Here is a 22501-nt window from a genome sequence, read left to right on the forward strand (position 1 = left end):
GTAACCTGATGTCCTTTGATAACAAGTCACTAATACACCATCTTTTAAACCCAGTAACCTTTATTGTTGGCTTAAAATGTATTTTTCAATAAGAAAAATACCTTTTCTTAAATGGACAAATGAAATTATAATCTAGTGTGATTGAAGAGTGTTCCACTGCTTGGTACTCTGAATTGTTTTAGAAGAATTGTAGCAAGTTTGAGCTTGTCTGGCTGCAGCTTCTGTTACTTCTTGTCACATCTTTTCTCACTGATATTGAAAAATTCTGTATTATGCTGTGTTTTCATTCATTAATTGTTCTTTCTGTGTCAAACAGTTCCTGTTTTAACCTTTTATTAATACTCAGCAGGGCATGTTGCCAACCCTCAACTCATTATGGTGTTTCTATATTCAGCATGGGTTTGGACATTTAAATTCTGGCCATCAGTCCAGAATTTTTGCCTGTAAATCCATTTAAAGACATGGAAGGTGAAATCTTGGTGTCATTGCAAAGAGCTGGATTTTTTGCCATTGAATTAAATAGCTTCAGGATATTACACATAGATCTTATTTATAGTGCCAGTGGTTAAATTATAAATATATGGGTTTCAGCTTTAATAAAGAAAATACTGAGAGTCTAAATCTGTGAGCAGATAGAAGAAAATGGGAGCTTAGGGAGAAGATCACCAAGCCTGCTGTCAGCATTGTCACAGATGAATTGGAGCTGCATTGAAAAATGCAGTCAGGTGTATTTCTTGGTTTAAGACTTTAGAAGAGCAATTCACACAGGTTATTACAGGGTCTGACAGGTAAGGTAAGAAATATGAAATAAAATACAGCTCAGTAGAACTGCATATCTGGAAGATCCAGGCAAATAAGACTTTAGTCCATCTCCTTACACTCTCAAGTCCCTGAAACAGTACAGGGGAGGTTCCTAGATGTCTGGTAGTTTCTTTTGTTCTGCCTGCTGTATATAGGCAGAAAGACTCCACTGCTGTTTTCTTGGGGTGGTATGTAAGATCCTCATGCCATCAGAGATTAAAGCTGCCTCTGTCCTCATGGAAACAGCTTACCTCCATAGCTGGAGAAAAATCCTACTGTGTTCCTCCTCCATGTTATCCCATCAGTTCTCACACCTTTCTTGCAAAGGAAGAAGACAGACAGTAAATTCAGTGGTAGTTGGCTTTTTTGAAGAAAGGGGAAAAGCTGAATATTACAGATATTAATGGCATCAGTAAAAACATTGAGTATAACAGTAATAAAATGGATGAAGGTGTTTAGAAAGACGCATATAGGAGTTAGAGGCTATTTAATATTTTTAAATGGTGCTACATAATTTTTCATCATATCTTTATTCTCCTTTTATTGTACTGAAGTAGACTTTTATTTGTTCTCTTTCTCTAGGCATTGCTATGCATTGTTAAGTGGCATGGTCTCATTTTTTTGGGGTTCTTGCTTTATTTGGTGCACAAACCAATTTGTGTTTAGTGGATGAGCAGATTTTTATTTTCTCAAGTTTTCACTGCATGACCAAATGCCCTGAAGATAGATTTGTAATTTCCTCACGACTCTCCTCCTCCTCTTTCCAGTGTTTGAATATTTGCTAAGTACATTGTCATGCTGAGATTGTGAGAATTAAGGTGATATTTCTTAGTTTTTATGGAACTAGGACACAGAAGTGTTCACTAATTTTGTGCAAAGGTTAAACTTATTTGGATGCTTTTTTGTGAGTACTTTCTGGAAAATACACTTACTCTGACTTCACTTTTCAGTTGTAAATGATCTGTGTTTGTCAAATACAGAATCCAAGAAGAGACAGGATTCAAGCATCACAAGTTTTTGGAAAAACACAAAAGTGTAGGCACTTCCCTATTGCCTGCTCAGGTCTTTCTCTTAGGAAAAGGTTGAAGAAAGCTGTTGCATAATGCCATATTCAGATGTCTTAGTCATGGGGCTTTTTTCCTCTCTTCATTTAACTTTATTTACTGCAGTCCTTCAACAACACGTGTGGGAAGGATTTATCCAGGATTATATATTTTTTTTCTTTTCTTTTTTTTTTTTTTTTGCAAAGACTACTGAACTGAGAAAGGTCCTGTTATTTCTTCAGTAATGCATGTGATTGTGTTAAAAAAAATTGCACTGTACTATGCAGCATGTTTTTAAGGGAAGACTTTAGTATTAAGCTTACGAGTCTTAGTAGTTCCTATCTTTTGAGTGTTTTACTTCTCTCCTTCTGTTGATGCTTTTCATAAACTTGAGTCTTGGACTCCATTCCAGCTTTTTTAGAGGGCTGTTTGTTGAGGTCACTGCCCCCTCTGCCTTTTGCTATTTCCTCCTGTATTTTCATTCCCTCTCTCCTCTGGTGGACCCTGCCACTTTTCTGGTTGGCTAAAATTCAGTGCTCTGATGACCCATTCAGGCTTCCTGTGCCAGCAGTTGAAGATCTCCATCTGATCTCAGTCACTCCTAATAATTCTCCATTAGACATCCAGTATTTCTGGTCCTTGTCCCAAGTCTGGTGTGTTTTCCCCTGCCAAGGCTTTCACCAGTTTATCAGGTCACTGCAGCCACAAGTGCTCTTTGGATCTAGTACCTCTTTCTAATCTTACCTTCAGTTTCCAATTTACACCTTGTAGCTTTGGGACAAGGAAATAGAAACCCAGTCCTGTGTTTCCCTGTGATTTGTGATACCTGCTTCTGTCTTCTGCCTTCAAGTCATCTGCTTTCTTCCCAGTTTAGGAACTAGCAGGTGGAATTTCAAAACAGAGAGAAGCAGCACCTCTACTGGTGGTGTTAAGGTTTCATTGTCCCAAGAGCCTCTAAAGATTGCAAGATTAATCAAAGTTCTGCCTTTTTAGTCTGGATCATAATTGATGCAAATAGGACCTTCAGAGGACTTTGAATGCTGAATTCTTTGTGAAAAGCATGACAGCCCCCTAGGCTCTCAAATTAGCCAGATTTTGGTGAGTCTTTTACCCCTTGGGATAGGTTTACCAAAAAAAAGGGAAGAATTCAGCCAGATTTTATTTATTGTAGCCAAGCATGGAACTGCAGGATTTATTTTCTCAACCAAACTGTTCCAAGAACATATCTTTCATGTGTGTAGTGGGTGAGTTCTTGGAGTCTGAGTTTTCACATTTTCTGTCTGAATCTGTTCCTGGAAACATACACTGGTTTTTCTTAGAAGTTCCTCTGGTTATTGTAGTAACAGTCATTTGGCAGCTAAAAAATGCAGAAAATTTGCACTTGAAATGTATAAGGATATTTAGAAATCAGGGGAAGAAATCCTATTTATGTTGCTTTAATTTCTTGTAACATTCAGCAAATTATTTTCATGTATTCAGTGTATGACAACACTGAACAAAGTGTCAAGGCAAAAGTGCTTAGAGATAATGAATAGTGGGCTTAACATTCTAACTATTCTGCATTTTGCTTGTGTTAGCAAAAACTCGTGCTGCTGACTTACTGGTGAATCCACTGGACCCAAGAAATGCAGATAAAATTAGAGTTAAAATTGCTGACCTGGGGAATGCCTGCTGGGTGGTAAGTGTAACTACATCATTTTAGCTGTTCACTATTTAGAACAGGTCTTTTTATAATCCTTTTTTTCCATTAATGTGATTCTTTCTATTTTAGCACAAACACTTCACAGAAGACATCCAGACAAGACAGTACAGATCCATAGAGGTTTTAATAGGAGCAGGTTACAGTACACCTGCTGATATCTGGAGTACAGCATGTATGGTAAGAACAATGCAATGTGTATTTTACAAGAGTAAAGCTCCTAAAACAATTGTTTATTTAGTGAGGAAACCTGATGGGGATGTTTTTGATGTTTTGACACAAATATATTATCATAAATGATGCTGTATCAGATAGCTGCTGATGATTTCTTCCCTTTCTTTCAATTTTTCAAGCCTCCTTAATCAAAAGGAAATATTTTGGAGAGCACATCTGATTTTCATGTGATGCATTTTAAACTTGTAGCCGGAAACATGCAAGTTTAGAGAAAAAATATATGTCTATTCTGAATGACAAAATGTAACTGACAAAGTGCAACTGTTTGTTTCATTCCAATCTTAGAACCTGGGCTACTGCTAGCAGTGATTGCATTCCCTTTTCTTGTGTGAAGTAGTAAAATAGGGAAATACTTTAAATTGGTGCCAAATGCAGTGAAAACATGGATTGGATTAGGCTTGGCTCTAAACTTTCAAGAGAAGGAATTCAGTTTATTGGCGTAAAATATGTGGTAACATTCTGTGGAATTAGTTTTAACACAACTGGAATTACAGCTTTTTAAGAGTCTTTATAGAACAGAAAAAGTGAAAACTCATGCAGCTTTCTGAAACACCCTAATAACTCTTTGAGGATGAACAAGCTGCATGCATCTCCTCATTTAAGATAGTATGTACATCCAAAAAAAAGTAGAAATACCTTTGCCTATTTTAAAAGTGAAAACTTAATAAAATCTTTATATTTTACAAATACATGTCTGATAAGAGTAAGTGTGTGAGGAGGAGGAGGAGAAGACTCAAATACTAGACACAGTTTGCATGTGTGGGTGATGAGAAGAATTGCACAGCTCGGAGGGAGAGGAGGAGGAGGATTGAAAGGAACATAGAATCCTACAGATATTATAAGTTCAGCAAGCCATGTGTTGGAAGTAGCTAACCCATAAGTGAAATTAAAGTATGTCTGCTCTGGAGTTTAATACTAGCTTTTTCTTTAGTACACAGCAAACCCATCCATTTCCAAAATTACTCTTCTATTTGGGGACAAAATGGAGTTTTTCTATTACCTTGAAAACAAAGCTTATAAAATATTCCACAATTTGTTCTTTAATTCCTTAAGTTATTCTTCTCTTAACTAACTACAAAATCATTATAGAGACTTTTTTCTTTTACCTAGTATTTTGTGAACCTCAGTTGAACTTGATAACCTTTTATTGTATTGGATGCCCTGTATTCATCTTTATGTTGTACTTATCACTGCTAATTTTATAGTCTTACATAGTCTTTTAGTCTTGTAGCTAAAGACATAAAGGAGTCTGAGGTCTACCTAGAACTGTATTTAAAGATAGTTGGGTATTAAATAGCAATATCACATCTAAGGAATATAATATTCTTGCAATACTTGGGGTTGCCCAGCCTATTACAGCTTCTCCTCCATGTTATATAAGTATTCCTGCTTTCTTCAAACTCAGGGAAAGAAAAAGGCCTAAATCATCACTGCCACTGGAAGTACCTTAGCTCAGATTCACAATTATGTATGAAATTTCATTATTTTAAAGAGAAAAATGTACTTCTGCTTTTTTGTTATGTAAGCCTTGCAGATAGTAAAGCATTTGAGGCAGAAGTGCTGTAATTCTGCCTTCTGTCACAGTCTTTAGGTTTTTGCCCTTAAGAAATGCAGTAGACATTTTAGAACATTACAGCACTTACATACAATTTTTGAATACAATTGTCATCATGGTATAGTTGTGTAAAAAATAGAGAGCAGCCTCTCAAGCTCGTAGAAAAATTCATCATTTCGAAAAACCTAGAATCTGTTTGCATTGCTGTGTGGCTGAGAAAATGGGTCAGAGCATTGGGGATGCTGATCCTCTATCAGATGGAACACAGCTCTGAGGTAGGGATTGCCTTGGAGGCCTTAATACCTCTTTCTGCAGAGGACTTGTAATAGAGATTAACAGCCAGGAAAGCATTCCCGATGTGGAACTGCAAACTCCCAAATTTATTTAGGCTGTCTTTGGAAATTATGATGTGAACCTCTCCAATCCCTAAGGCAGTCAAGGACTGTGAAGTGCCAAAGTGTTTTAATGCCTCTAGTTGCTTTCTCAAGTTTGGTTTCCTTGTTGTACCTGGATTTGATTCAGAAAATGCCCTTCTAGATTATCTTGCTCTTGTTTCATATTTAATTCACTCTGTTCCATGTTTACTGTGTTTGCAAAGGGATTGTCTGCTGGAGCAGGTGGTGTTTATTTTCAGCCAAAATACAGCTTAGATACCCTGTTAGCCTTGATGTCCAGGACTCCCAAAGGAGAGCAGAGGCAACTTTGCTTGTGCAAGTCCTGAGTCGTTAAGGACATTTTGGAAGCACTGCTGTGCAAAATGACTGGTCCAGCAGTATTTCCATTACTTTTCCATGCATCCATACTTTACCTAATGTGACAGCACCAAGCACACATGAACACTGCTTAGCTGGCAAAGTAGAGGATTTTCTCCATGTATTTTGTCTCCACTACTGTGTCAGATATTCTAGCTCACATCTCCATTTAAAAAATGGCAAAAAAAGGCCTTTCTTGGAACTTCGTGTTTGTAGGGTTTCTGTGTCACAGATTTGTGTGCATATAAAACTCAAAAATCTTTGTGTCCTGGATTATATGAAGGATGACTTGTAATGCTTGGTACCAGGATTCACCTGGGGTCTTAACTTGGTCTTGTGCTTTATAGATCTCCATTTGAGCCTGAAGTTTCCACTGCATTTTGCTTGCTAATGAAATAATCTTGCTCACTGAAGGTAGCACTGACCACGAGTAGCCCAGCTGCTGGTTCTTGTATGGGCTTGTATTTATGGCATGAAGTGTGTTAAGCACAGAAGATTGTTTTTTATCTCAGCAGCAGTAGAATGTCTTTTTCCATCATACTTTTTGCCAGTGCATTTTACACAGTCTTTAATAGTAAGGATGAAGATGAGGTTTTTAAACAAGGCCTCTCATAAACAGGCCCTGAGCCTGCAAAGCATCTGTGTTCCTGTGTGCACAGCAACCTCCAGAATATCCCCTTATGAATCTCTGGAGCATGGTACATTGTGTCTGAATGGAGAGCATTCCTTACCTGGCCTCACTTAGTTTGGGATGGCTTTGTCTAGCCAGGAGTGTGATGGTTTTGATGCAGCTTCCAGGAAGGAAAAGTCCTGATTTATTTGTATTGACTTTAGTATGGGACTAGCCAGTTTCTAATCAGGATTGTGATTGTGCTGGGAGTGTTTGTAATCAGAGCCATGTAAGGGCTCTACCCTAACAGCAAAAGAGGGCAAAATAACTTAGTGCTAATAGTCTTGCAGTGCTGTTTCTTGGTGTTATGTCAGTGAATAAGTAGCATTGTAAGCCAGCAGCCTGTGAGCTGAATCTGCTAATTTTAGAGTTTGGCATGGCCCAGTTTTTGTGCCCCAAACTTCTTTTAATCATCCTTTCAGGTTTAAAGGATGAGTGTGAATATCCTCAGACTAGTACCAATTCTCTGCTCAGGTGATCTGAGTTGCAGAGTTGCCCAGAAAAAAACGAAGGAAGGAAGGGAAGAAAGAGGATGATGCATATCTTTGGAGGCTTATATCAGTGCAGTGCATGCATGAAGTGCTGTGGAAGAGGTTGGATGTCAGTGGGCTTTTCCAGACCTCAGTGGAGTTGTTTGCTTGCTCAGTGCTTGGCAAAGAATTCTACAAAGTGTAACTTAACATTTTTTTCTCTAGACTTTAGTGATCTTGGTTAGAATGATTGTTGCTGTAATTTGCTGGACCCACATAAGTTTGGTTAAGGAAATTGTACAGTGCCCTTTTATTTTTCTTTTAACATTGTGGCCTGTTTATGTGGAATACTCAGCTGCTCTCATGGAGAGCTACACACTGGGAATCTCTCCACATTTACTAAATTCTAGAAGATGTTCCCTTCCTGTACTAAGCCCTAATTAAATTCTGCCAGCAGGGACATGCATCTCTCATTTTCACCCAAAAAAGGGAATAGATTTGGAGGCAGCAGTACCTTTGACAGGATTGAAAACATTCTTGATGATTTAGTTGTATTGGTTTGAATTTCCACATTACCAGTATTGAGCAGGTTGCTTTCTTTAGAGCAGCAGCTGAACAGACTCTGAGTGATTTAGCATTTCCTAAATCCCAGAAAACACAGAACACAGGACTCCACTGCTGCTGCCAAGAAATCCTGGCAAGATAAGGGAGCTATACTGGCAGACGGCATCCTTTTGTATTGCTTCTGGAAATGACTGCAAGCACCATGATTCCACTGCTTTTCCTGGTTCCAGTCTCCTTGGATTGGGGACAGGAAAAGCACCTGAAGTGATGAATCTCATCATCTGACTTGTTCATTGCATTTGGTTTGAGCTGCTGGGAAGAGGTGACTGTGTCACAGGCTGGGACATGAACAAGGCTTTTGAAGTTTTTAACGCTTTTCTGAGGTGTCTTTTGTGGAGGGTTGTGATTCCTGCAATATCCTCTCTTTGTAATAAGACCTAGCAAACAGATGACAGCCAGAGATCAGCAGGAAGTCAGAGAAGGTGAAAATTATACTTGGTATTTTATCTACCCAAAGAGAAGACAGATGATAAAAGAAAACACTGTGAGGTGTGTTTGAAAGGGGACAGACAAAGAGCTTTCAAAACAAAGGACGTGCTACTACAAGGCAGGCAAGTTTACAGCACTGTGGGTTTATTTGTGGGCATTTCTGTTCATGTGAGAGAACTCAGAGGAACAGAATGGAGAATGAACAGGATATCCTGAGTTATGTTGAAATTAAACCTACATGTTAGTGCTTGTGGGTGCCTTGCAGGCTTGTGCCCCCAGTTTATTTCTTTGTGTGCTGTTCTCCAATGTAGAGTGGAGAGGGAATTGTCCTTAACTACTCTTCACTGCTGTAAGCAGGGAAAAAATGATCATGTCTCCATGGGATCATGAGTATCATCGTGTCAGTATGTGTGAGTGGCACATACCAAAGGTGTGATGACAAGCCTCAGTCTGCACAGAAGCAGTATTTTGAGGAAAAATTGAAAATCAGAGATGTGGTTTCGAGGGGAGCAAAAGCTGAAGTTGCTATGCACGTATTTTTCAGTAGGCAGATACAGTACAGAATGCTGTTATTACTCGCTGTACACCCTTTCTGAGGGTGGTGGGTGGACAACCTGAAACACTCAAAAGAAAATGATTTCCCAGAGGAGCTGACTTTCCAAAACAGCCACTCAGTATGCATGATTCCAAGATCAGAGTACAGCAAATAAAGTGATCCTGTTTCCTTTGCAAGCATCCCATGCAAGTCTCTGGTTTGTATATTTGGCCTTTCTTACCAAGCACTAACCATGCAAAATGCTTTTCATACTCTTCCCCCTGCCTGGCTCTTCAGGGGGAGATGTCCATGGGAGGACAAGCTGTTAGCTGGTGTGTGAATCTCAGAAAACTTTCTGATCTTCTTTCCATGCTCCCACTGTGGAACAGTGTTCTTAAAACCAAGCCTGTTTTTAAAGCAGTTACAGTCTTCACATTCACATCTCTTCATTTCAGCTGGGTAGGAGAAGCTCTGGCCAAGAGCTGCATCTCATCTGTCAAAATAATAATTCTGGCCTATAGCTTGTTGTTCTTTTTCAGCTGGGGCTTCAATTCAGGCAGGCTGATGCAGTCCAAGTGAATTGTTTTTCCAGTCCTCTCCCAGAGAGCTTTCCCTAGGCATGCATCCATTTTTCAATCACCAGATTGAGTGCACAGCTGTCACACAGTGAAAATGTAGCTATTTCCAATTGTGTGTTTAGATATGGGTCCATTATGTGGTGATGCCACCAGTTCTGTGCTGTGCTAGGTTCACACACAATTGTGTGGCAGGAAAGAAATAGAGCCTCTTCAGAGCCTATAAAACAGCAGTGTAACCATTTCTGTGAAAGGTTCACCATCTGCAGATGGAGAAAAGCAGTCTAGACTGGTTTTCTGTGAGAACCTTAGGAAAGTGGTAAGTAGAAATTGCCAGAACACCCAGTAAAGATGGATGGTTGCCTTGGGCTTCTGTGCCATATGTTGAGTGTGATGTATCTAATTTTTTTTCTCCATATAATAAGCGAAATGCTGACTTGTCTTGAGGTAAATGTCAACATTAAGTAAAAAAATCATGGTATTTTAATGTTGGAGCTTCTGTCAAGAAGCTTGTTTTTAGAAGTTATTACTTTCAAAGGGAAAGTAAGTAAATATAGTTAGTCTGTGTTTGTAGCATCATGGAAATTATAGACAAATCTAGGTTTAAAGTGATCCCTGGTATCTGCCTCCTTCTTGAACAAGGATTGTTCTCAAAGGTAGATGAGGTCACTCAGAGCCATGTCCAGTTGAGGGGTACATACCCCAGGATGTACCTGTAACAATGGCATTTCCACAGCCTTTCTGAGCAGCTTGACCCAGTACTTAGGCAGTCTCACCAAAGAATTGTTTTCCTCGTGTTTGATTGGAATTTCCCATCTTGCTGCCTGTGTTGTCCTTTCACTGGGGAGAGTTGAACTTTTTTCTTCTCCACTGTTGCCTTCAGGCAGTGGAGTGCAGCAGTTAAATCCCTTCTCCCACCTGAGCAAAGCCAGCCCTGCCAGCCTCCCCTCCTGCCTCCTCTGCTCAGCCCCTGGAATGCCTCAGGTCCTCCCTGCCCTTCCCACACTGGGACTTGAGGGTCACTCTCACACTGGTGCCCCAGACTGCTCGCAGCTGGGCAGAGCAGACCCGTGGTCACTGTGCTGCCCTCGGGGTCTCCTTGTGTCATCACAGAGTGTCAGTGACCTCCCTTGTGGGGTCTGGGGTTGTCTGTGCCTCCAGGTGGGTGTAAAGCGTGTGTAAGTGCTGAGGATGCCCAGGAAGCCCGGAGCAGCAGTGCTTCACAGCGAGAGCTGTGGCTCTCAGTCTGCAGCAGCAGAGATCTGCTCTTCCATGGCTCCTACTCCATAACAGCCTGGGCTTTCCAGTGCACCACCCCTTTGGAGAGTGCTTTAAAGAGCAGAAAACTCTGATACAATCCAGACATGGGATTGTCTTTCTTACAGCTCTTGATGTGTTTATTAATGTATCTTTAGCACTGATGATTCTTTTTGATAAAAACACTGTCTGGGTTTTATTCTTTTTTATATGAGGACAAATAAATTTCATTTATCTTGCCCTGTGTAGCCAGTCTGTCCTGAAAGGAGCTGGGAACATACTGCCAGGTTGCCACAGATGAACCTGTGAGACATTGTCTTCCATGGATGCTAAGAACCATCAGTGCAAATACCACAGCACCTGCCTCTGGGCTGTCCTTGTGTGCATCTGAGTCAGAAGTGGTTTTGTTCTTAGAGTCCTTTAGGGAGAGTCAGAAAATGAAATGTGTGAAGTGCTGTGACCCCAGCCCATCCTGGGCATGCAGTCAGAACTGTACAAAAAGGAAAAGAGAAGCATCATTGTCATTTTCAGAAGCTGTAGTTTTTGTTCAGTGAGAAGGTGGTATACAAAGAAAATATCCCAAATCTATGGGAATTTTCAGCTCTTGCAGTACACAAACTGATCTGAAATTCAGAGTATCACAGCAGCATGCTTACCTCTTGTCCTTCTCTATAAACAGTTTTCACAGTTTTTCAGTTTAATCTTTTTAGTCCCACACAGACGTATTGAGCTATTAATACTTCATTTTATGGACAGAAACTAAATTCTTGTGTAATCTACCCTTGTGGCTAAATTCAGCTACATTTCCATTCTTCTCCAGGGATCTGTGTGTAATAGCAGGGAGTTCCTCAATGTCCTTGGGAATCAGCCCCATTGGTGTGTGCTCTCTTGGGAAAGCTGGTCCAGCTCTCCCTAGGAATAAATACATTGCCATGAGATACAGAGAGGACACTTGGGTCTTCTCTGTCTCATCTCAGGAGAGTAACAGTGTTCTCTGTGGTGTGTTCAGAGATCTATCCCAGTGATCACTTCTGGCTGCTCTTAACATTTATTTCAGTTTAGAAACACGGTATTTTATGAAGTCATTCCAGTTTTTTTCAGCTGTAAAATGCAAACTGTCAATCCTGAGCTAATAAACATAGTGAATGACTGTTTATTAGTGGTAGTAACTTTAGAAGTTAAAGGCCTGTTCATAGGATCAGCAGAAATGTCAGCAAGGGGTGTTCTTGTTTTCTTGGCTGCTATGTGTGATTGCACTGAGTTATGTTGGCTGTAGCCCACTTGGATGACACTGCAGTTCACAGCTTGAAGAAGCCAAGTGCTCATAAATAGGCTAAATTTACAGGTGATTTAACAACTCCAGTTTGTGAATTGGAACAGAAAAGTGTCTATTTTCAGGAGACAAGTATTTTGTAGTAAATGTTCTAATGGAGTGGAATCCCATCCTAGAATTGTGCTAGGAAGTTCTGCCTCATTTTTGGAATACTTTTCTGGATCAGTTGTTTTCCCATGTCTTGGACATGGAAAATAGTTTGATGTGTAAACCACCTGGAAGGAATTAGATTCCTGCGGCTGCCTGGGCACTTGGTGAGCCAGAGCTGAACGAGACTAGTTTAACAAATTAGCCCAGATGAATCCATGTCTGGACACAAGTAGGGGCTCTCATGGGTGCTACAGAGCTTTGCAGCTTTTCATATTCATTACACCCATACAGAGAAAATCAGTTTTGCCCTCACCTAACACAGGGCTAGCATCCCATGGAAGCACTGCCTGCCCTGAGGGGATCTGATGTCCTGGTGTCTGTTCTGGATTTACTCCCACCATTGAAGTATTTCAAAAACCTCTTTCAGATTTAGAGTCATCCAAGAAGCTAATTCAAGTGATTAATTATAGCTATAGATTTTTTTTGTTGGCTAATTTCAAATGATTAGTTATAGTCATAGATGGATTTTATTTGTGATTCAGACTTTTTTAGTTCAGCCTCCAACATGCAACCTGACAGGTAAATACCCATCAGATACATGTGTAGCTCTTATTGAATATATTATATTATTTATATATATTATTATTATATTTTGAAATACCTGATGTGTTCAGGTAGTTGACACAACCACCACACTGCACATGAGTGGGTGAGGCTGTGTTTAAGGCTGGCTCAGTGCAGCACTGTCAGACCCTCGGGAGCACTCCAGCCCTGTGTGACTCCTTCCTTCATCCCACCTGCATGGGCTGCACTCCAGCCCTGTGTGACTCCTTCCTTCATCCCACCTGCATGGGCAGCAGTGCCTGGGGGGTGGGCACGCTCCAGCCCCAGGCCCTCATGGGGCTGGACGTGGGGCTGGCTGGACGTGGGGCTCTCAGCAGAGCCTGGGTTGCTGCTGCTGCTGCTGCTCTGCAGGAATGATGTCCCCAGGTAAGTGGCTGCTCCTCAGTCTCAGATCCAGTCATAGGCTGGAGCTTTGAGTGTGAACTCCCTGTGGTTTCTGAGATGGCTGTGATGTTGTGCTGACACCTCTCGATGGAAGGCGTTATTTCTGCAGCAGCCTGACTGTGTCTGTTGCGTTGTAGGCGTTTGAGCTGGCGACTGGAGATTACTTGTTTGAGCCACACTCTGGTGAAGACTATTCCAGGGATGAAGGTATGACTCTTTTGAGGTATTGTAAGAGTTTCTTCGTATTTTCATACACCTTCTCTTAAATTTCCAGTGAGCTTACAATGGGGTTTAAGTTTTGTATTTGAGTAGAACTGTTCATACACATTGTTTTCAGAGTATAAATATGATTTTTTTTCTTTTTAGTTTTAAGTTCCACCACTAGCAGTGGGTGGGCAAAAACTGCCTTCTGCAGATATTCATCTACTTAACAACTGCCTGAAGGAATTAAACTACCCTTCTTGTAAGATTGCATATGTGTGGAAACCTGATTGAAAATAACAACATTTTAGTTTAGAAAAGAAACGACAAATTTGAACTTTATTCTGTTATTCTCTTTACAAGAGTGACACTGGAATAATGTTTACATTGTGTATTTTTATTTGTATTAGGCAATTACTAATTATTTTTTTTTAAATCAGAGTTAACTCCTGCTTCCATCTGTATACCTGTCCATTTTCATGCTTGTTTGCTTGTAAATGCTCTTTGCAGTGGTAATGTGGGCATCATTCATTGTTCCTAAATGCTACTAATGATGCCAGAGCTCTGCTGATCCTGGAAACCTCTGCATGGATTTGCTGCAAACATTGTTGATTTGAAACTATTTCTGATTTTTTACTAATTCCAGTTTCTTTCCTCTTCTTTTTTATCCCATCCTTTCCCTGCCCCTTCCACTCCCGTATCCTTTTTTTCTCTCCCTCATAGACCACATAGCACACATCATAGAGCTGCTAGGCAATATCCCAAGGCACTTTGCTCTATCTGGAAAATATTCTCGGGAATTCTTCAATCGCAGAGGTAGTACCTCTTCTTTTTGAAAGGTGCCGTGATGCAGACAGAAGTGGAATTGCTGTTGCTGGTTCTATCATGTCCCAGCGAGGAGCATTTCCTGAAATCACACAACAAAACTTTCCATTTGGAAAAGCAAAATTCCCACGAATCTCTGACAATTTTTGTTTTTTACCCAAATGTTCTGAAAAATAACTATTGGTACATTTTAAATTACATGGCAAAACTTGTTTGTGGCAGCTGCCACTCATTGTTTTGTGAAGGAAGTTTTGCTGAAAGCATCTTTCCAAAGTAGCCACTGAGTGAGCAGTGTGCACACGAGTGTTTTTTACCAGGATCAATCTATTTCTGTCTGTACCGGGCCAGTGTTAGTGTGTGCATGCAATGTACTGATTAAACTGTTGTATGTTTCTGTTTTGCTGGCAATGTTCTCCAATGCAGACCACATAGCATTGATCATTGAACTGCTGGGAAAAATCCCTCGAAAATACGCTATGTTGGGGAAATATTCCAAGGAGTTTTTCACCAAAAAAGGTAACGGTATTTATGCAACACTAATTTAAAGCATAATACTATCCAAAAGGAGAATATGTTCATTTACGGGTACTGAAGAAATAGATCCATTTAAATGGAGAGCACTTACTAAAGAAGATCCGTGATGTAAACTTGGCTTTCTGGGAAAAGCCCCAATTTGAGGTGTTCATTTCAGGATTTCATTTCAAATTCATTTGGGGATGTACTCAGCAGAGTGTGGATGTTAGCAAGTGTCTGTGTGAATCTGTTGTCTAATGTTCCTGTAAGTGTGAGGACTCAAGTGATGCATGGCTTCTAGTGTGGTGAAAAATCATCTGCCAGCAGCTTTGGATCCAGCTTATGGTGTCCAGCAGGTGCTACTGGTGAGGAATGGCAGAGGCAGGAAGGGAATACCTGGGCAGTGGGCACTGAGCTGAGTGTGGCTGCTGTCACACCCAGGGAGCAGGCAGAGCCGATGGAACTTGGCCCAGGCTGCTCTTTAAGGCAGGGTTTGACTCGGGGGGATGTGGTGATGCCCCAGGTGTTCATCCCCTCGCTTATGAGACAGCCTGTGCTGTGTGCAGGGACAGGGTCTGTCAGGAGCATGCATGGCTGTCAGCACAGCTGGGGAGGGCACTTTGCTGCTGACAGAGCCGGGGATTGCCCTGCCCAGCAGCTGCAGTGAGGTGTTGGTGTCCGAGGGCTGAGCTGGCAGCTCTGGAGCTCGGGGTTGTGGGGCTGAACACAATCAGTGCTTCACCCTCCCGTGCCCTCCCAGCAGTGATTGACCCTCCCTCCTGCTCTGTGCTGGATATTCCTGATGCAGCAGGGGCTCCCTGTGCCTCCATGTCCTTAAGGAGGCTGCCAATGCCATTGCAGTGCAGAGAAGGGCAGCAGTGATGATCGAGGAGGGAGCAGCTGCCCTTTGGGGGGGCTGATGGGGCTTTTGAGTGTGGAGTGAGGTTTACATAATCAGGAAGTCAGTGGATAAGCTGAAGGCAGACCTGCTGTTTGCCAGCACTCACCATGTAAGAGCTGGGGGAAAGGCAGTGAAATTTGCAGAGGATGGCTTTAAAACAAGTGGTTACCTGCACAGCAGGCAGTGATGAGCTTCAGGAGCTGGCTGCCTCCTCTGGCAGAGAGAGGGGGCCTGTGTCAGTGGGCTTCAAACAATCTCCTGGTAACTGAGATGTGCAAACTCAGGCCCACAGGTCTGGAAATGTATCACGCAGTAAGGGCTGGGCACGAGATTCCCTGCAGCACCTCCAGTCAGGGATTGCAGCTGCTGGAATGTATCTCACATTCCTACTTTCCACCTTACAGCAGACAGGTTGGCATTTTCTCATGATGTGACAGAGCTGTAAAATGACCTAGCAGCTACTCAGTAACTGCAGTGTTGGCAGTGCACAGGAGAGGGCAGTTTGTAAAATTCCCATGATGTGGAGAGGCTCTGGTGCTTCCATGAGCATCTTCAACTGCAGAGTGTCACTGTTGTCCTCCAGGGCTTGAACATCAGTGACATTCCTCAGAGGCACTGGGGGTGCCTCTTAACTCCTCAGGGTGGGACTTAAGGTAGGATTAAAGGCTTGGTTCACCAACCACACAACATAAAAGTGCAAGTTTGCTGTGGAAGGTTAAGTAGACTTGGATCCCACCTGTCTGCTAAAACCAGAGAATCTCAAATGCAAGGCAAAGGAGTAACAAACCAAGCTGCTTTTTCAGATCATACCCAACAGTGATTCTGCTGTTGCAGGCTAGGGAAGCTGACATGTTTTGTGGAACAATACAGGAGGTGCCAAGTGTCCTGCTTCCTTGAGCATCTTTGCATCAGGCACCCTTTTCCTTTTCCCTGGCCATGCCAGTGCTGCCAGCCTCTGCTGTCCCCAGCTGGGATTTGTGTGTGGTGGGCTGGCAGGGTGTGAGAGGGAGGCTGCAGAGTTGACCAGCAAGCTGCTGCATTTTGTACTCATCTGCTTGTGGCTTGAGCACTGGAGATCAGAAGCCTCGTGGTACAGGCCTGAGGCTCTTGGGAGAATTTCTCACTGTGGTCTAAAGGTGGGCTTAGAAATCTTGGTTTGAGCTCCTGTTACAAAAACATCAGTCTTGGGTGAAAATCAGTTTGAGTTTTGCTCCTGTCCATGAGCAAGTGTGACCTCAGAGAGCTGCTTTAAGCATCTGAGTTGTGCTACTGAAGTCCCAGGCACAAAAAGAAAGGTGCTAGTAACTTAGAGGATCAAGTCCTTTCTCAGTAATTGCCTGAAGCAGTTTTAGACATTCAAATTGGAAGATGCATTTAAAAGAGGAAAAGCATTTTTAAGTTACTTCTTATACTATAGCACAAATGCTTACATATTTTTATAGAGTCTCATTTTGACTGAGCCCAGTAAAGGACTCCAGGGAGTTCCATGGAAGTTGTTTTGACTGTAAGAATTATTAATATGTTTTGGCATTAAAACATAAAATCCTTTTGTTATTCCTAGACCATGGTCCCTTCTGTTTTTCTTCTGGTATTTGCTAGTCCTGTTTCCTTGTGAGCTAAACCTGTGCAAGATGCTGCCAGGTGCTGGCTTTGCCCTTTGGAAGCTGAGCCATGAGAAGCACTCACTGTGATGTCCTGGAAGGGAGGCAGGGCTCCCTGCACGCTCCTCACTTCCACCACTGCACCACCAGTCCTGGAATTGGTTCTTGGGATCATGCCATGGATGTGTAGCAGCAGATTATATCCCATTGCTGCTTCCCCAGTTCTTCACATCATCCATGTCTTACTGTTCAATAATCCATCCTCCTCTTGCCTGGTGACACATCTTAAATTTGTCTTTGACAAATTTTATAGACTAGCTCTGGATTTTTTTTGTATTATGGTCAGCAGAGACAGCTTTAAATAGCATTTTTCTCCCCTGGTCCTTCAGAGACTTTTTTTTAGTAATTTCCTTCTGGCTTAACATTTCCTTTTTCAGAGGGATCATTGCTGCCTCTGCTTTGATAACAGGAGTTTTACAGCTCTGACAACTCTGTTGTCCTCTGCAGATTATCTCCTATGTGCTTCACTATCAAAAATCCAAATAAAGAGCTTCTCTGAGGAAGCTCTCAGTATTACATTTTTAGCACTTTGAAAATTCATGCTAATGCCCTGAATACAGATGGTGTCAGACTGGTGGGGCTTGTGCTTTTTAAATTTCTCCCTTAAATATAGGCATAGCCTTGCTCTCCTCCAGCTACATGGTACAAACACCTTGAACTAGGTGGAAATATGAGTTGGCAGACACCTCCATTTCCTGTGCTCTTCTCACACTTTAGATGGAAATGAGAAGGACTCACATGAAAATTATTTCTAAGACTTGGTGTCCATTTAAGTGGTGTTAATTGTCTTTACTTACCCTATTTTGTTTCTATAGTTAGCATCATGATCCTTACTGAAAACTGAAGCATTAGTTTAGGTGTGGCCCCCACACAGATTCTTTTTACTGAATCCTGTCTTCTTAAGTGCTTTTACAATCTTCACAGAATTTCTTGTGGAAAACTTCAGCCATAGTACTAAAAGTGTTTATTCCTCAGCAGAAAAACTGCTGACGCTGTGCTGGCCAGTCACAAATGAGGAGTACTCAAACAGCAGAGCTCTCCTTCCACAGTGGCACAGGAGCCTCATTGTGCAATCTTACCTTACCAGATCTGAGAGGGGAAAGATGCTGGAAATGACAAAATGTGAGTGCAAAGATGAAGACAGGGCTGGATGGGAACACACACCCACCCTCCCTCAGAGCTGATCCTTATTTGGCACATGATTACAGCAGCCCTTGCAATGAATGCTGGGAGCTGCAGAAACCATGGACGTGATTATTTTCTAGTAATATTTTGCTTGCAGTCAGTAACAAGTCATTTTTCTATCACTTCTGGGCAGTAATTTGACTTCATGCATTCCTGTTACATAATTTACTACCTGTTCTTGTAAGCAGTCACCAATGCACTCTTTTGGAAACCTTCCAAAAGGTAAGATGTTCAGCAGTAAAGTTCCAGGGTTGCACAAAGATTTAAAGGACTGAGAGTGAGCCTGGAAATGAAGATGCTGCTCCCAGTGTGCTGTGCTCCCTGTTGTGTGGAGCAGCTGTGGGCCCAAAGCAGAGCCTTTCTGTGTCTGTGGGTGCTGGTGGGGCCTGCCTGCACTCTGAGTGTTCACACACAAACCAGAACATGGCCTCTGCTGCTGTTCCTCCCTGTAGGCAGCACACCTCGAGCTGCTGTTTCTAGCAGGACTCTTCTGCAGTTTGTGGGTGATGGATTGTTTGCACTCTTGCTCTTGTGGGGACTTTGTGACAGCAGCTGGAGAGCTGCTTTTTCAGGCACTGCACTCTGCCTAGGACCTGCTGCTGAGGGCTGAGGCAGCAGAAACAGGGCCTGCTGAGCCTCTGGGGCTTTTAATCCATTGCACTGAGGTGTTCAGCCCCTGGGGCAGTCAGATGGACACGGGTTACTTCTCCTACCCTGGAGCTTCCCTTGCCACAGGGATGTGCAGGAGCTCTGGCCTGTGAGCTGGTGTCAGATGGCATTTTATGGGCAGTAGGTTACAGCCAGGGACAAACACCACACTGACAAACCACTTGGCTCACAGGCAGTGTGCCCTGGGTGCCCCACCCCAGGTGGTGAAGTGAGCTTGTTGGGCGAGACCCCAGCACTCTGCTGAGTGCAGGAGCAGCACAGGGATCTCTCAAGTGCTTTTTGCAGTGTCCAGTGGAGCCTGTCTGGCTTATACACATGCTCAAGATGGGTTGCATTATGAGTATAGAAATTTGGCAGAAAACTGCCCATATGTTTCAGCTGGTCCCGAGATCAGAGGGGCTGGGTGTGGCAGGGCTTAATTACTGATCAGAACAGATCAGGCACTCTTAAGTCTGGTCACATTCAGTAAAAGAACTTCCACATACACAGATTCATGGCTAGCTGCAGTAGTTTGTTGCAGCAAGAGGCCATAGATTCATTAGATTGTTGGTGATAAATGCACTGGATCTACAAAGTGTAAGTACTCCACACACAAGTGTTCCTGGCTATGGTCTGACACAGTCAGAAGGCAGATGTTACCAAAGAGATGTCCCTGCTTGGGGAGGAGAGAGGAGCAAGCCCATTGACTTGTCTGCAAGGTGGGTCCTGTTCTCATCCTCCATCCAAGGAGGATGTCCCATGTCAGATTCACACTTTTGGGAGAAGTGAAGGTGTGACTGTAGTGAAAGTCCCTGTTACTGCCATCCTGAATGGTGAGGGGGCAGCCACACCACGTGTAAATGAGGGATATTGAGAGCCTGGACTGCAGAGGCTGTGGGTCTAGTGCAAGGTGACAGCTCAGTGTCCTGATGGCAGCAGTGAGGGTCATTTGGCCTGGCAGCTGCTCATGCCCACAGTAATCCCTTCACCACGTACCTCATGGCACATCTCATGGCTTTGGGCCTCATTCCTACACACTGGAGGAGCAGGAACATGAAGAGTTTTTCCCATCATGCTGGTTGACCCATGGACAGACCTGGGTAGTGTTGCTGGTTTGAATGGCAGAACAGTTCTCACCTCCTTCCTTTTGGCCTGGGACACCTTGCCAGGTTGGCAAAGACGCCCCTCTTGGGGGGAACTCCAGTCCTGCAGCTGCTGCCACCATTTTTGTTGGTGGTTGGTTGAAAGAGACCTGGGCAGCAGCAGGTGCTTCCCTCAGGAGAGACTCAGACCAGCCTTCCTGGGGTGTTTGCCTGGGAGATGGAGCAGAATCTCTGCAGCACCAAACCTCTGCTTGCCTTGGTTAGGAATGAATCAGTGCTCTGCTGCATTGCTGGCAAATGCCATGTGGTGAGGCAAGGACCTGTGTTTCTGGGACCTCCCATCTTGGGATTGGAGCAGATTCTGTGAAATTTGGGTTCCTTGGCTGATTAAGGAGGAGAGGTCTGCAGTGTGGTTTAGCCATGGTGGGAGCATGAGTGTGGATGAGTGCCTGTGTGCACAGAGAGTGAAGTCAGCAGGAGGCATCACTGGAGTCCAGGTGTAACGTGCTGATGGCTGTAGGAACAGTTTTTGGCTTGGACATGGAACATCCCATCTCCTGTGAGGACCTCGAGCAAGCTTGGTGTGCGCTGCCCTTCCTAAACAGCGATTGCCAGCCCGGGCAAGGTGCTGTGAATGCAGAGTGGGAGAGAAACAAAACAGGGATTAGTCACTGACACAAGTAAAAAAGGATGTTTTTCTAATGCCATCGATATTTCTGTTTGCAGGAGAACTCCGACACATTACCAAGTTGAAACCTTGGAGTCTTTTTGATGTGCTTGTGGAGAAGTATGGTTGGCCTCATGAAGATGCTGCACAGTTTACAGATTTCCTGATCCCTATGCTAGAAATGGTCCCAGAGAAACGTGCTTCAGCTGGAGAATGCCTTAGGCATCCGTGGCTGAATTCTTAGCAGAATCTTCCAGCTGTAGGAAAAAAAAAAAAAAAAAAGCCAGCAACCACTTCCCAATGCGTTGGACCTAAATGGTGACTGTCACAAAATCTTTAGCAGGATCACACGTGAGCTGGCTTCAATCCTCAGACCTTTATTTTGCTTGAGGTACTGTTTGACATTTTGCTTTTTGTGCACTGTGTTCTTGGGGAAGGGTAGTCTTTTTGTCCTCAGCTAGTAGTTTACTCACCCACTTTCTTCAGAAAACACTTAACGTGTCTTTAAGCATTGTTTCTTGTGTTGTGTGACATTCAGATGTCAGATTTTTGAACAAAAGAAACTTCCCCCCATGTGTTTTGGCAAGTTTTGTAACTATTTATGAAAAAAAAAATATTTTAGCTGATGCATATTATATAATTTACGAGTGTAAGAAATTTATCAAGTCAGAACTGAGTTACGGCAAGGAATTGTACAATTTTATCTTCTGGCAAAGGGATGTCATTCTTGTATTATAGTGTATGTAAATGCACCCTGTAAATGTTTATTTCCATTTAAATATGGGACTGGGGACTCAATTTCAGAGTAAAGCGACTAAATTTTAGAGAGCTTTATAGCAAACCAATTGCATGTAGTGGACTTTAAACTGCTTTAAGGAATTGTGTAAACTTTCTATTCTGTAGCAGTTCCTGTTCATTGGGTTTTAAACAAAGTGGCTCTGGTTTACAGGATTTCATTCCCCAAACGGCACTTTAAAGGAAGGCTAGACTTCTTTCTAATAAAGTATGCATTATCATTTAGCACTCCCTTTTAGAACTTTTGCCTATTTTAAGTGCTTTTAAGAAAAGAAAAATAGCAATTTCCCTTACAATGTGATAGTGAAGACATGGTACCATATGGTGTTGCCTTTTTATAAGCACTGTAAGTTGTACTATACCTTAAGAAAAAGAAAAAAAATTAAAAGTAGAGCATGAGAACCACTCTCTGTGTAGAATTACTGATCTTTTATAATAAAAGTGTGTGCTTGGCATCAGTTAAGGAAGGATATAGCTGCAGATATTTACAGTGCAGTGGGTAAAATAATCCAAGAAGCAAGATCATGCTCATTCCATTCATAGCTTTACATGTTTCTAAAACAAATTGCACTAGCTTTATTCTTTCCCATCCGTAGACATACGACTGCCCATTGTAAGTTGCACGCAACAATTATGTGTTTCCTAGGAAAAAAAGCTGCATAGGCTGAAGCTTATAGGCAATACAGATTTTAGAATGTACAGTACGGAGGTGTGTTTGGGCCTCTTTTAGAAGTCAGTGGGATGAATGTAAGCTTACTCCTGATCTTCATGTAACTACAGTGCCACTTTTTTCTTGACTTTGTCCATATAAAATTTATTCACATGCCTTTGCAATAACTAGATTGTGAGAAGATAGCCCCATGCTGTAACAATAACCAGTTGTTTGAGGTGCTTGCAGTTGTCTAATTAAAGTGTTTTGTTTTTTCA

At 42.4% G+C, this 22501-nt stretch overlaps 1 protein-coding gene across 6 annotated transcripts in view; it reads left to right on the forward strand.

Moving 5' to 3' along the window:
• Window positions 1-22501, forward strand: part of SRPK2 (SRSF protein kinase 2) — a 128964-nt gene extending 106463 nt beyond the window's left edge. For 4 of the 6 annotated variants that reach the window (XM_066550846.1, XM_066550850.1, XM_066550849.1 and 1 more), the window contains 6 exons: window positions 3422-3522; window positions 3616-3723; window positions 13213-13282; window positions 14000-14092; window positions 14525-14617; window positions 20839-22501. In XM_066550846.1, coding sequence (XP_066406943.1) covers window positions 3422-3522; window positions 3616-3723; window positions 13213-13282; window positions 14000-14092; window positions 14525-14617; window positions 20839-21023 — 650 coding nt within the window. In that variant the 3' untranslated portion in view covers window positions 21024-22501. The remainder of the gene's footprint in view (window positions 1-3421; window positions 3523-3615; window positions 3724-13212; window positions 13283-13999; window positions 14093-14524; window positions 14618-20838) is intronic. The other 2 variants (XM_066550851.1, XM_066550852.1) reach the window with 2 other exon arrangements.

Source organism: Molothrus aeneus, chromosome 5 (genome assembly GCF_037042795.1).
Source record: "Molothrus aeneus isolate 106 chromosome 5, BPBGC_Maene_1.0, whole genome shotgun sequence".
Taxonomy (NCBI): Eukaryota; Metazoa; Chordata; class Aves; order Passeriformes; family Icteridae; genus Molothrus; species Molothrus aeneus.